General features: G+C 37.9%; 2 protein-coding genes across 2 annotated transcripts; one reads left to right on the top strand and one right to left on the bottom strand.

The window, feature by feature from the left end:
* Window positions 1–3,757: 3,757 nt before the first annotated feature.
* Window positions 3,758–8,232, bottom strand: LOC310948218 (uncharacterized protein). The gene is made up of 5 exons (XM_083915264.1): window positions 7,987–8,232; window positions 7,733–7,909; window positions 7,284–7,383; window positions 5,582–5,712; window positions 3,758–5,374 (listed from the first exon to the last, which is right to left on the bottom strand). Exons 1-5 carry the CDS (start codon window positions 8,038–8,040, stop codon window positions 5,096–5,098), a joined length of 741 nt encoding a protein of 246 aa, XP_083771390.1. The 5' UTR covers window positions 8,041–8,232; the 3' UTR covers window positions 3,758–5,095.
* Window positions 8,233–8,623: 391 nt separating this feature from the next.
* Window positions 8,624–13,893, top strand: polr2g (RNA polymerase II subunit G). The gene is made up of 8 exons (XM_083915702.1): window positions 8,624–8,739; window positions 9,435–9,544; window positions 10,512–10,671; window positions 12,563–12,613; window positions 12,703–12,768; window positions 13,105–13,176; window positions 13,314–13,347; window positions 13,645–13,893. Exons 1-8 carry the CDS (start codon window positions 8,728–8,730, stop codon window positions 13,656–13,658), a joined length of 519 nt encoding a protein of 172 aa, XP_083771828.1. The 5' UTR covers window positions 8,624–8,727; the 3' UTR covers window positions 13,659–13,893.
* The last annotated feature ends 63 nt before the right edge of the window (window positions 13,894–13,956 follow it).

The following is a 13,956-nucleotide window of genomic DNA, read 5'->3' as shown; positions in this document are numbered from 1 at the left end:
TAACAGAAACCTCTAACCCTAACAAAATGCTGAATTAAATCAGCAAAGGCATAGGCTTATGCGACCCTTTTCGGGAAAAACATAGGACACTTGGAACATAGGGATGCCCCAGGTGGTGTAGAGAGAAACCTACTCAGTGCCATAGTATTGTTGATTTAGGTTTTAGAAATCACATTGGCATCATGTCATTGCTAAGGCCACACCCCCTTCTGATGTCAATGAAATCTGACGTGTGTTGGATCATAATTTTGACAAGTTTGTGCGCATTTATACCTTGTTAAACAAACATTTGTTTTATGGGCATGGTTGATCGCCGTCATGTCCGCTCTGTCTTCCTCCATTTAAGTGAATGACTTTAGCCTAACGCAACAGCCTCCCACTCAAGCTAGCTATCCATCAGTATTATCTGTCCCCAGCATCATTAAGCTATTTACCACACTGACAGTGAATACTCACGTATCTTATTAGCCTCATATCTCAGTGTGAAAGTGTCTCAGCGTCTATGCGAACGTGTGGTTAAAAAGCATCCTCCTGCCTGTGTCACAGCTGTGTGACTGACTGCATGTTCTGATGTAGCGTCTGTTGGGATTAGACTTCCAGTAAAGGGTCAAGTAGCTACTCTGTTACACATGAAATCTCATCAAATCAAACGAATGCAAATGACCCCAGCTGCAAATGCTCACATATCATGCTTATTCAATCCACACACACACAAACACACACACACACACATACACTTTACTGGAGTATGTGAATGACTGGGCACACACATTAACAGAGCACTGTGCATATGCAGACTTGCACACATGCATGTTAATGCACACTCTTAACAGGAACTGACATGTTCTTAACACAGAAGATAATGGCCTCATCCTTGTGTCTGTCCATTTGCTAATGTCCCATATGTGCTCGCTTGGTTAGAGTTCAGCCCTTATGCCCGCCTGCATTCTCTTCAATGAGTCACAGAGGGCGAGTGCATGCCTGTGTGTAAATAGAGCATCTCAGTTAAAGGAAAATAGAATTCCTGATAACAATCAGTTTGTAACCATCACTACATTTTATTTCCCCTGTTATCTTTTAATCAAGTGCAATGGGCTTATTTCATTCTTTGTCGAGCCAGATTTCATTTCCCAGAATCAACTTTCAACAGATCCAGTGGGCATGTAACTTTCGCTTAAATCATGATTTCATAATTTAAACATTAAATGTTCATTATATAACTGTATGTAGGTGGCCAAAATTATGGTAGTATCCTTATTGCAAAACACATTTCCTGACTGCTGATGCTACTGTGGTAGGGGAGATTGAAATGTCTGCTGTTTTTTCTATTGGTATGTAACTGTTTAACACTGGGTCATAATGGCAACTTAAGAAAGAGACACTTATTCATACCATGTTTACTATTCATTTGTTATCAGTTGTATCTGCACTGGAAATACAGGTATAGCAAGACAAGACGTCACGTCATCTGTGTTTGACGAGGCGTTACCCAAAAGAACAACCTACAATGTTGTCTCATTTACCTGATTCAAGGTCTGTTGTCTCAAACAATAGCATTTTTATTGGAAAAAAACATGTTATTGCCAAACACCAGCTATTTATATTCTCTTTTTTTTATTGAAATGGCTTCTGTACTGCTAGACCTGGGATTCAAACTGTGAAAGTTGTTGCTTCCGATCTTGATACTTCATTCCTGCTTATGCAATGTCAGTAGTTTCACACCTTGTAACCTCACATCCAGTCAGATAAGGTGTGAGTTTGATGTTACAGTTAACGGGTTGAAATAGTAAATTGTGCACTGATCACAAGCACAGTCTGAAGAGTTTGGCCACCACAAAAAAAAGAAGCTGAACATACAATTTAGGGCAGAGCATCCCTCAATATTTTTCCCACTTTAACTGCCCACTCTGGAAGAGTTGTCTAAAAACTCTCTGAACACCCAGCGGAGGCATAAAAGATGAGAGCCCCCCCCCCCCCCCCCAACCCCTCCTTCTTCTCTCCCTCCTCGAACTATGTGGGTTGAGTCTTTCTGCAGAAAGTCCGGAGGCTGTGTGCAGACACAAAGAGATGGCACAATTTAACAACTTCATGTAGCAAAACATCAAGTTTACTTGGCATTTAATTTATTAATGGAGTGTCCGCAGAGTGGATACAGTAGATGACCAAACAATGTTACCATAGCACATAACCAATTGTCACAATGTGTATTTGTGCAAATTTAATTTTTCAGAGCACTTTAGAGGTTTACCATTTGAGATAGGAAGTGTTCTTTGGTGTATTCATAACTATCTGTATTCCAAATCTCCTCAGAAATTGCTGTATGTTCCCAGATCACACTCTGAGAACCGCCGTGAGGGCTGCTCAGATGAAGGATGTCTTAAATATGTTGCTACTGCTTTTTACTTTACAGTACTATCCACCCACATGGAAGTTAAGCTTTATAAATGATATCTACTTCACCGGTGATCTTTTTTTTCACTTGGCCCACAACCTCACCAATCCTCTTACAGCTCTTATACAGCTCTTTCCTCCTGCTCTCTTTTAAACATGCGTGTTTCATGACTTGTTTTATCTGCCTAAGGAGAATAAAGATACAACTCAGAGCCTCCCCAGACTCTCCTTCCAGTTTGCAACAGGGATAAAATCGTATTGATTTATCTATGAATGTACCAACACGCTACAATAAGAAACGGGCGAATGCCTCCACCTGAAGGCCATTAACTTTGTTTTCATGTGATCTGTCCATTTATATTCTGTTCTTGGCACGAATGAGTTACAAGATGAGTGACAACAAGGCAGCTGCAGACCATAAATCAGCTTTCTCTGGAGTCGGCTGCCTCCTTTTAATAGGAGCCATTGGGGTCAGGGTTGGTGCCTAATGAGAAGCTGTACATGAGCACATCCTGAAACATATGACACTTAATCAGGGCGATAAGGACAGGACAAGAGAAGTCCTGGGAGGAAACTATAAGTGAAATTACCTTTACTAAAGTCAATAGATTGATTTAAGTACTGATAACATAATTTTTCATTCTTTGGACTGAGCCATCATTCGTCAGAGCTATGTTCACAGTCAAACATATTTCCTCAAGTGTGAATATCTCCTTGTTATCAAAGTGAAAGAGGTTGTTTTCAAGTGCATTACGCGAAAATAGACAATTTGCATATGCGTTCTCATAGCAACCCAATGTTTGTGACTCTAACAGCACTCACACATGCACACAAGGTAAATCTTCTGGTGATGCCTGGAGCCATGTTTGACTTGTAACACTGTAGATAATAGACAGCACAGGGACTTCAGTATTAAAAGTAGGTTGCCAGAAAATAATTTTTCAGAAATGATGTTGTGTACAGGAATTAGAAGAAGAACAGTGATTCAAAACATCCCCAGTGAAAGCAACTAGAAAATTAAAGCTAAGATTTGTCATTGTGTGATCCTAATCCTGATTTAGTACTCATTGGAGAAAAATATATAGTGTTTGCTAATGTCTCATGTGCACCTCTTATGACCTACAACATTGCATTAATCCTTCTAGAAGTGTGCATTTAAGGGATTCCAATATGTGCGTGGATGCTGCGCTCTCTGGTGGTAATACACAGTACTTCACCAAGATTATGTGATTTCTTCATTCTGTCCCACAACTGACTGTCCTGCCAGCAGTGAACTGTGTGTGCTTTATTACAAATTAATAGAAAATAAATCCAAAAAAAGCTAAGTGGTAAAGACAGAAAAATAAGGCTCTCTCAAATCTTACATTTGTCAAGAAAAATAGTTTATTTACCAGATAAAGGAAAGGCTTAGGGAAGAACAAAACAAAAAAAAACCTTAGAATACAAGCTTGCTCTGAACAATGCCAGTAATGTATCTAATCTCTTCCTGCTGGTCACAGTAACAAGGCACTGAGCAACACATCATAACAGAGAGCACATTCAACTGTTGAACAAGGGGGAAAAAAGAGCTGGCTGAGATTCTGAGTTTCATGTGATCATTATCTCCGCCAAGAAGGTTATGTTTTTGGCTCAGTTTGTCTGTCAGAGCTGTTGCGCTGATCTGAATCACGGGGCGATACACAAATTATTGGTTTTGTTAACATTGCGACAGTGCAGTGTTGCTACATTCATGTGGCCGCTGAATAATTGGAAAATCAAGCTCCTGACTTAGAAAATTCACACTGCATTCACTGTGACAGGGCACGCCTTACTGGAGGTCTGTGCTCTCAGAGTGCCCTTCTTGTTCCTTCTTCGAGACACACACATGGAAGTTAAAAGACAACTATGAAAGTGTGTCATTAACTTTAATGTGATGGACAACTGCAAAAAAGGTATATACACTTTCCCCACCTTATGACAAGTGTCCATGGAACAACCAGAGCCACCTAAGTTCAAAATACAAAAAAGTAAAGCGGAAATATTGACTACAGTTAGATCTTCAAATTATATAGACTATAGGGCAAAACCATGTTTGCCCCGTCAACACACACACACACACACACATACACACACACACACACACACACACAGGAAAGTACACATCAAACAATGTTTAAATGCAAACATACCTTTTTCCATGCAAATTGGGATGTATATGTGTTTACATGGCTGGAAAACAAAATAAGAAAACAGTAGAAAGCAGCATGGAGGCTATAATAATTTGAAACGATGTCCAATGTAAGGTGGAAGGCAGATGGAATTTGAGGCTGAGATGAAAAAAAGGAGTAGCAGAAGTACCGAGGGAGCATAGCATTGCGCTGGAAAAGGGGCAAAAATGAGCGTGCACCCCGGTTGTCAGGTTTTTCATCAGAGTCATTTGTCCCTAACCTTTCCGACGTAAGACAGAAGAAGAGTTTAGGGAGCTTTTTAAAAAGTCCTCAATTTGTGGAGCCACGTTCAAGCTGGAGGGCACAAACCCTTTGGATCCAGTGGGAGACTTTTGATATATTTGAAGCATACTTAAATATCAATGATGTCAGGTATTTGGCGTCTTTACCATGTGAGAGCTAGTTATTCTCCATTCCTACCCCTCAGTCAAGCAACTGTAGAACCTAAATTATGATCTCGGGACAAACTGATCAATCTGATAAACTTGTCAGTAACACTACTCCCCTTTGCCTTTGCTCTTGTCCCTTGGTAAGCGGCCCATGTTATAAAATTCTATGTTTGGCCTCATGTCAGTGAGGTGGGCGAGCCGGTTGGACATGGCAAAGAAAGAAGTGATGGCAGCAATGTCCCAGGCATCCTCACGATCAAAGCCAACTTCCTCCAAAGACTGGAAGTGCTGCTCTGTAATGGTGTCGGAGCGACACACAGCCAGAGCAAAGTCCAACATTGCGCGCTCTCGAGGTGACAGCTCTGCATTCTCATAGTTAACAACAACCTGTGTGAAAGTACGGAGGGAACTGATTAAACAAAGTGGGAAATATATGGGATTTAATATGGAACTCGAACTTTGAATCACAAAAATTGAGTTTTGCTCTGATTGATTGATTGATTAATACAACTTAACTTATGTGACAACTACAGTAATTGTATACTATAATAAGCAATCTAGAGTCAAGCAGTAAATATCCATAAAACATTATACCTGATCAGAAAGAGTGGGTTTCTTGGAGTAGATGCGGTGCAATGCACTGTGGGATACAACGCAGTAAAGACACTTGTTGTGGATACTGGTAGCCACTACAATCAACTCACGATCTGCCTTGGTCAGTCCGCCTGGAAGATATTAGATACCAAATGAAAGTGAAATCATGAAAAAAAAAAAAAAAAAAAAAAGGAAAAACACACATTCACAAAACAACAATAACATAGAAAGTAGGCTACATAGAATCAGAGCTGGCTGGCTGATTTTAGTTAACAAAGTTACAGATAATTTAATAAACTGTCTCTTGGAACAGGTCCATTATAGTTATGAAGTGGCCACAATAACAAAAACACCTGCACAATATCTCAATCAAAAGAAGTTTATAATGTTTTACCTATAACATTTCACCTCACAAAAGAGAAACAGGACAAAGTGCAATTGGGCTTTTAAACCCAATGAAATAAAAGGCATAACACCAAGAAAATGTTAATAGATAATGTGTTCTGCAGATCTCTTGATGACTACTAAGGTTTTTATTATGGTACTCTTACTATGACGAGGAGATCTAACTCCACCTGCCAACTGTGCAAGTGTTGCCAACTCAGTGTCTCTGTTACAACATTTTTAAGACCTGATTGGCAACTTTAAAACAGAGCCAATCGACACATCAAGTTTCATTATGAGAAAACATTATGTGCCGTCGTTTTTTGAAATGGAGTCACTTAATACTTTCTCCTCCCTGCCTGTTATGGTGGCTGTCTGGGACACATTCAGACGACAATGCAGCAGCCAGACTGAAAAATGATACGACTCTCACTTTCTTATAATGGCAACACCAAAAATGTTAAACGTGTGCAGAGCCAAAGTTACCTGAAAGCTACAGATTCAATGAGATACAAGATACAGTCCGCATCACTAAATCTGCATGTCTGATAACTTTTCCACAAGGGGTGCAAAAAAAAAACTCTGTATCAGATGGGTGTGGCGTCTTCTCCGCATAAATTGTCTATTGTGTTTCTTTAACCTGATATTTACCCGTCGGTAACAAACCTTATTTATCACACCTTCGACTACACTACCTGTCCCTGTCGATCATCAGCTGACAGATTTTATATCACATCTGCCTCCTCGTGTACATGCAGCGCTCCAAAACGGGGTTTTCCATACACCTGCTGACACTAAAATGCAACACACAACCAGCAAAGTCAAATAGACTGCAGCCTAGGTATGGCTGAACAATATATAGTTGTTGTTTTTTATTTATTGTTATTGCAATGTCAACTTGTGCAATAAACATGTTGCAAAATACTCACTAAATTGACTTAGCTGAAAGAGAGTAGTAGTAGACAAAACTGAACTTTAAAATGGAACAATCACTCTTATTTAAGTGGCTCTTTTGTGTTCAGTTCACGTTTACCATGTTCAATCTCCTTCATTTTCTCCATCATATTTTAGCAATACACTAAAGCGTCAGAAATACAGAACTGACTACACACACTAATATCTATTTATTGCAAGTAATATTATCACAATATTCAACAACGTTATTGCTCATATTTCCCTCATATTGTGCAGTCTTCCTTGAGATCTCCATCTGTCGGGCCGATGCATAGTTAGAAGAGAATGTTTATAGTGTTTCACCGCCCCTGATTATTACAACTTGCACTTAACTGCCACACACAGAGAAACATACAACACACACCTGTGTTTTTGTTCATTAGTTCATTGTAGTAAGCGAAGAAGGCTCTGAACTCTGCTGGTCTGTGCGAGAGGACTTTGAAGACATTGGGCAAAAAGCCTCCCTGTTAAGAAACAAGAAGTTTAGCAGGAAGCTTGTGACAAATGTTAATGGCAATTATAATGTGCATTCAACACACACACACACACACACACACACACACACACACACACACACACACACACACACACACACACACACACACACACACACACACACACACACACACAGTTGACTAGTTTGTTTATGTATCACTTTTATGTTTTACTTTTTTGTAATAGTTTGAACTGCTTTCATGAGTTGTGCTATTATTTTTTGCATCTGTAACATTGTAAATGTCCCCACTGTGGGACTAATAAAAGATTATCTTATCTCATCTGAAATACTTTAAATATTTTTTTTTTACTGTTTACCTTTGATTCAACTTCTTCCATAAGCTCTACTATATCATAAGGCAGGTCTTTCTTGTACGGAACTGGATATCGACTGATGTTCTCCGGTGGCGGATCGCTTGAGAAATATCTGATCCCCGTCACCTTTGTCGCCGCCACCGCCTTCCCCCGAGGCCCGCACCAGGACCGGAGAGCCGCCTGGGCGGAGGACAGTGGGAGTCACACAGACACTAGCAAAGCAGAGTAATCGGCAGCAAAAGTTTTCGACAACTTACCAGCTGCGTAAACACAGAGGGACGAAAGAACTTCGAGGCGAGCTTATTCGCCATGTTCTCCCTGGCTGAGTAAGTGACAACTGAAAACACAGCTCAGCTCGAAGAGTTGATTACGGATGTCACACGGGAGGTGTCGACGCTGCTCATGTAGTAAAAGAAAAAACGGAAACACTACTTATTAGTAGTACTTATGATTCTTTCTCACCATGTATCTCTTGTCATGACATTAAAACGACAATATTTTGCTACGTTGATATGTAAACTATGAGCCAACGGTTAACGGTCCAATCAAACAGCCCGTATTGAGTCACGCCTGCTGTTTGTCCCCGCCCTCTCGCATCACTCCTCCTCGTCGCCAGGGGTCAGTGTGGACAGGAATGACAGTGTTTCTATGGTTACCACGGGACGTTTATTATGCCTGTATTTTATGCAGTTTACTACCAACAAGCCCCACGGATCAAAAGTTTGATTTAACTATGCGATGAAAAATGCCACCCTCATATTTATATTCCCTAGACCGTATCATGAAAGTGGACCGTAGCGTGCCGTGCGCTCCCTGCGAGACGTAACCCAGGGCAACAAAAGCTCCCTTGACCCCCACCCCCCGTGCCCCGGAAATGACTTGGCCTATGGGCTATACGAATTAGCGACAGCTTTTTTCATTCATTAAGTCAGAGACCTATTGGATAATTCATCAAAACAAGAAAAGTAATCGAGCACGAACTGACCATCTCAGCAATAATGTTTTACCATGTAAGTGTGCGTGTAACCGTCCGTGTGTAAGCCGGCTGGTAGCAGCGTGTGGGGGTTTTGTTTATCAAAGTGTGGGTAGCGTGATCGGTTAGCAAAGCTAATGTAGCTGAACAAAACTTAACTGGAACCGCATTGGTTAGCGTTGTTGTTCTGTAGCCACGCAGAAATATCAACAGATTTCCTATTTGCACCCACAGTATCACATTCATATTAACTTAAAACAGTGACAATATCACATTTATTACAATTTGCAACCCACATTAAGATTAGATTGATCCCACACCGAGGAAACCCACATGTTACAGCAGCTCGAGGGGAAAATGTGACAGAATTTAACTAGACAAATACGATGCAATAAAATAGAATACGATGTAGCTGTATACATACAATGTGATTACATTTATACAGTAAAATAAAATAGAAAACAAGCTATAAACACCCTTCACATGTGTTGTATTGTACTGTATATGTATGTATGTATGAATTGCACAGGAAGGATTAATATTGCACCTTAATGTAATACATGGAGTGTAGCATTTCGCATGGATGAATACAAAACATATGTGATAAATGACACATAACTGCACAAGATGTATGTATAGCCACACATGGTGTGTAGCATTGCACATACAGTATGAATTCCACAGAGAAGAATGAAAGCACTGTCTTATAATGCATGTTTTTTGTGTTCTCAGATTTCTTTGGAGCATGAAATTTTACTCCACCCGAGGTACTTTGGCCCTAACCTCCTCAACACTGTGAAGCAGAAGCTGTTCACAGAAGTGGAGGGTACCTGTACTGGCAAGTGAGTGGCTACAATATTAATTATGGGAAATTACATACAAATAACGGTTTGTTCTGTGCTTCTTAGTGAAATTTTACAGAACCTGTAATTTGACTGTAGAGTTAACCTCTCATTTCAGAGACATGTTGCATATGTTAGATTGGAACAGATGTTACTAAAGTGCAGAGGCTGTTAGGGGGAAATGGGCATTTCCTTTCCCTCCATAGAGGATAGTCTAAATAGAAATAAAAGTATTCTGGTATGAATTGCGTAAGGATTGTCTGTGCTATTTGACCTTATATACATAATGATTTTAAATACATTAGTTTAACTAAATATAAAAAAATATATACTTAATACACAGCAAATCAGCCAGCAGGTGATTGCCGTCATAATTCTTTTGAATTCCGTTAAAATTCTGCAGATCTTCATTCTCGACCACCGCTGAACACTGTAAAAGAAAAAAAAATGTAAATGAATAAAAAAATCTGCAGATTCTGTTTGGGTCTGGTCATAAATAAGGATTAAGAAGGATTTCTTTTGTATTAGTTTGCATTTTGTTGTTAGGATACTACTACACATTAAACCTTTTTAAAAGAGCAGTGTGTAGGATTTCATTGTGGTGAGGCTGCAGATTGCAACCAACTGAATACTCCTCCTACCGCTCTTCCCAAGCAGGTTGAGAATGTATGGTGGCTTTCAGGTAATGTTAAAATCATGGAAGGCCCTCTCTAGAGCCAGTGTTTGGTTTGTCGGTTTGGGGCTACTGTAGAAACATGGCAGGCCCGATACATAGATATATGTGGCTCATTCAAACATAACGGAAATGCAACAATTCTTAATTTCAGGTGATCATTCATTATTTTGAATATTGTCTTATTGCCAATAGATCCATCTAAATCCTACACACTGGTCCTTTTAAGTCATTTTGTGAACTTTGAAACTATGAGTTTTCACTTCAAAAAGAAAAACCTCCTCTCTCCCTCAGGTATGGTTTTGTCATTGCAGTCACCACCATTGACAACATCGGGGCAGGTGTAATCCAGCCAGGGAGAGGGTTTGTCCTCTACCCAGTCAAGTACAAGGCCATTGTGTTCCGCCCGTTTAAAGGGGAGGTGGTTGATGCTGTGGTCACTCAGGTTAACAAGGTGAGGGACAACCCAGTGCAGGTTTGCTGGCCACTGTGCAGAATTTTACGATGGAACATTAATATTTTGGATGACTTTGAATCTGACATTGATACAATAATAAATCCTCTTGACACTGCACTGCATGCTGACATTTTCTAATGTCCAAAACGTGCCGATTTACTTCTGAAAACCATCTAATCTCATCTCATAAAACATACAAATGACTTGTATTCATTCTTTTTTAGAGGAATCGTTCTAAAGTTTCTTTCTTGGTTTTAATCAATTTTGCGATAATATTTCGAGGATAACGACAGAAATGTCTAATTGGAGTAACCGTCAATACTTTGTACCAAAATATGTTACTTGCTTGAAAAGGCTGAATTTCTTAATGATTTATCCTATAAACTACTTTGGCATAACCCTACATTAGAGGTTATTATAATCATATGAAATACAATTAAACATGTTTTTTTTATATTTATTTATTTGGGGAACCTGTCAGTCAAGCAAATTTCCTGAAATGTCAAGTGGTGAAACCAACATTCAAGGTGCCATTTTGATAAAATCAGCAAGCAATGCCTGTGAAATGATGTAGCCGGTTACACCATTGGACATTTTTATCCTTCTAAAAGCCTCTAATTTTTTGGCAAATTTTCTCAAATATCAGTTTATGATTCCAGATAAAGATGTAATATGAGCCCACTTAGTATTTAGAACTATTTTTTAGGTGATTATTGTTTGTATTTCTTAAAAGTTGAGGTAATGTATCCACAACGTTATGATCTAAGTGGGGTAAGTCTATGATAAAATCATTATGTGGCAAGGCCTTGGTGTTTTTTGGTTAGCTTTAATGCAAATTTGTACATAATTTCTTTGCGATTATAAGCAATTTTTTATGTCACATAATTTCAAAATTGTTGAATAAAATGGCCAACAGTGACCCCTACTGTTGAACATGAACAGCATTTTTAAAACACCTAAAACTTTTCAAGGATAGTATAAAATGTTACTTAAATACTACAATTTCTGTTTAAAGATTATCGAATTTAAGCTTTTTCTCTTTTAAAATCATATGATTGAGCCACTTTTCTCTCAATAAATGCCACTTTCTTGCAAAGAAAAAGTGGCTAATCACAGAGAATGAGTCAAATGAGTTTTACCTACTAATGAATGGTCACGTTAATGAAATTATTTATCCTGTGTTTTTCCTACATTGAAATCAAATTAAAAGTTCAGTGAACTGTCTTGACTGCAGTGTTTGATTTCAGTGTCACTATCAAAAAGATTTTGGCCTGTAGAAGCAACAACATAGGTCAGGTGATTTTGTCAAACGGGGTACCCCATATTTTTCTTAAAAATCATAATCATGTGCAGGTAAATCAATGATTGATAAAACATCATACTCTACTCCAGTGTAATAACACATTTTATATTAGTTATTATTAGTAGGAGTACATTCACATAAAATGGTGTGGATGAAATGTTAAATATTTCTAATTCTTTTGTGGTTACACCACTTGACATTTTAGGTCCATTTGGTCCTACTTTTTGTAAAAAATGATGCTAATTAAATTGCAAATGTAACAAAATTAAAATTTACAGAAAATATACATTTTAACAAAACAAGTATAGTTTTTTTAAGTTTTTCAAATATTTTCCAATTTCTAATGTTGCAAACCCCTTTTCATCATTGACCCATTTTCCAATTAATCGCGTTAAGTAAATCAAGATGCTTTGTGATATAAATCATATTATTTATAGATCATTGTACAATACAATCTTTTAAGTCTAGTGACTGTAAATTTGTAATGAAGAATAGTTTGTTTCTGTAGTGATTGAAAATCAATAACTGATAATAGACATTTTTCTTTTTTGCCTAAACTAAATGATATTTTTCTCTTTTTTGCAGGTTGGATTGTTCACAGAAATTGGTCCCATGTCTTGCTTCATCTCTCGCCATGTGAGCCATCTTAACTTCTATAGTTATTGACCGACTTTGATACTTCAACTTTTATTCACTCCATCTCACCAAAAACTTTGTTTTTACAGTCCATTCCCTCAGAAATGGAGTTTGACCCTAATTCCAACCCTCCTTGTTATAAAACAGTTGACGAGGTAAGAATCCTTATTATTTCTTGTTACCAGCCAGAAGTTTTTAAAAAATCACATTATTACACAAATGTTTCTAATGAAATAAATGTTCACCAGATTATTTTTTTTTCGCTTTGTCTTTGACAACTTTTTATATTTAATGAGCAAAAAAATAAAGTAATTGTATTAACACTGGTGTTAGTAAAGGTATTTTTCTAGAAACATAAGAAAGCAAGAGTGAAACAAAGGTTTAATTTCATAAATTCTGTATCCAAACTGGTGCCGATTACTGTTCTGCTCCTGTCAGTTTACTGTTGCCGAGTCTTGCCTTTAGGGATGTTTTCGTCTTTTCTTTTTAAGGACATTGTAATCCAGCAAGATGATGAGATCCGGCTAAAGATTGTGGGAACAAGAGTGGACAAGAATGACATTGTAAGTGTTTTCTTTATTATTTAAAAATTTGTACATTTCGTCTTATGGTATGAAACAGCTCAGATGTTACACAGTCGTTTATAGAAGTGGTGCACTTTATATTGTAAGTTAAAATCAAGATTTTCTTTGTTTTTCAGTTTGCCATTGGCTCTCTCATGGATGATTATCTGGGTGAGTATGACACAGAATATTGTCATACAGGTGGTAGATCCGCTCATTAAATGGGCATGGACTGATAAAAGGCCTTACAAATATTCGAATTAATATTCAAAATCCAATTATTCTACACAATTAGGAAAATGTTATTTAATATTTTGACAAAACAGTTTTATTAATGCTTCATTTTGGTTGCTGTGTTGCATTGGAACAATTTTGGCTGTGTATGACTTGACTTATACAGATGTTTATAATTATAGCTCTCTGTTTTATCATCCATTGTTAAACTTACCCTCTGTGCCTTATTTCCAGGTCTTGTGAGCTGATTCAACCAAGAGGCAGTACATTTCACATGGGACATTTTATGTAGTAGCCTTGTTATTTCTTTGTTAAAAAATATTTTTCTACACTGATTGATATGGTATGGTGACATAGCATACAATACAGAAGCAGCACATCGTATTAATCTGTTTTGTTTTTTTCATGTGGGATTCACAATTTCTACTTCAGCTATGTTTTGTTTTTTTGTACATGGACTGTAATAAAGTATTTTATGTGTTATCTCTTTGTATTCTGATTTAAATGTCATAGTTTGTTAATATATTTATCCGAGCATTGATATTT

Source organism: Echiichthys vipera, assembly GCF_963691815.1.
Source record: "Echiichthys vipera genome assembly, chromosome: 6".
NCBI lineage: Eukaryota > Metazoa > Chordata > Actinopteri > Perciformes > Trachinidae > Echiichthys > Echiichthys vipera.
Note: the sequence above shows the minus strand (reverse complement) of the source record. Positions and strands in the feature narration are given on the sequence as shown.

Excerpts from the sequence above, each read along its gene's own strand:
- polr2g (XM_083915702.1), top strand. Across the intron at positions 12,614-12,702 it reads CTTGCTTCATCTCTCGCCAT|TCCATTCCCTCAGAAATGGA; the intron begins GTGAGCCATCTT and ends TTGTTTTTACAG. Across the intron at positions 12,769-13,104 it reads GTTATAAAACAGTTGACGAG|GACATTGTAATCCAGCAAGA; the intron begins GTAAGAATCCTT and ends TTTCTTTTTAAG.
- LOC310948218 (XM_083915264.1), bottom strand. The coding sequence starts at position 8,040 with ATGGCGAATAAGCTCGCCTCGAAGTTCTTTCGTCCCTCTGTGTTTACG. Across the intron at positions 5,713-7,283 it reads ACTAATGAACAAAAACACAG|GCGGACTGACCAAGGCAGAT; the intron begins GTGTGTGTTGTA and ends AATATCTTCCAG. Across the intron at positions 5,375-5,581 it reads AACCCACTCTTTCTGATCAG|GTTGTTGTTAACTATGAGAA; the intron begins GTATAATGTTTT and ends ACTTTCACACAG.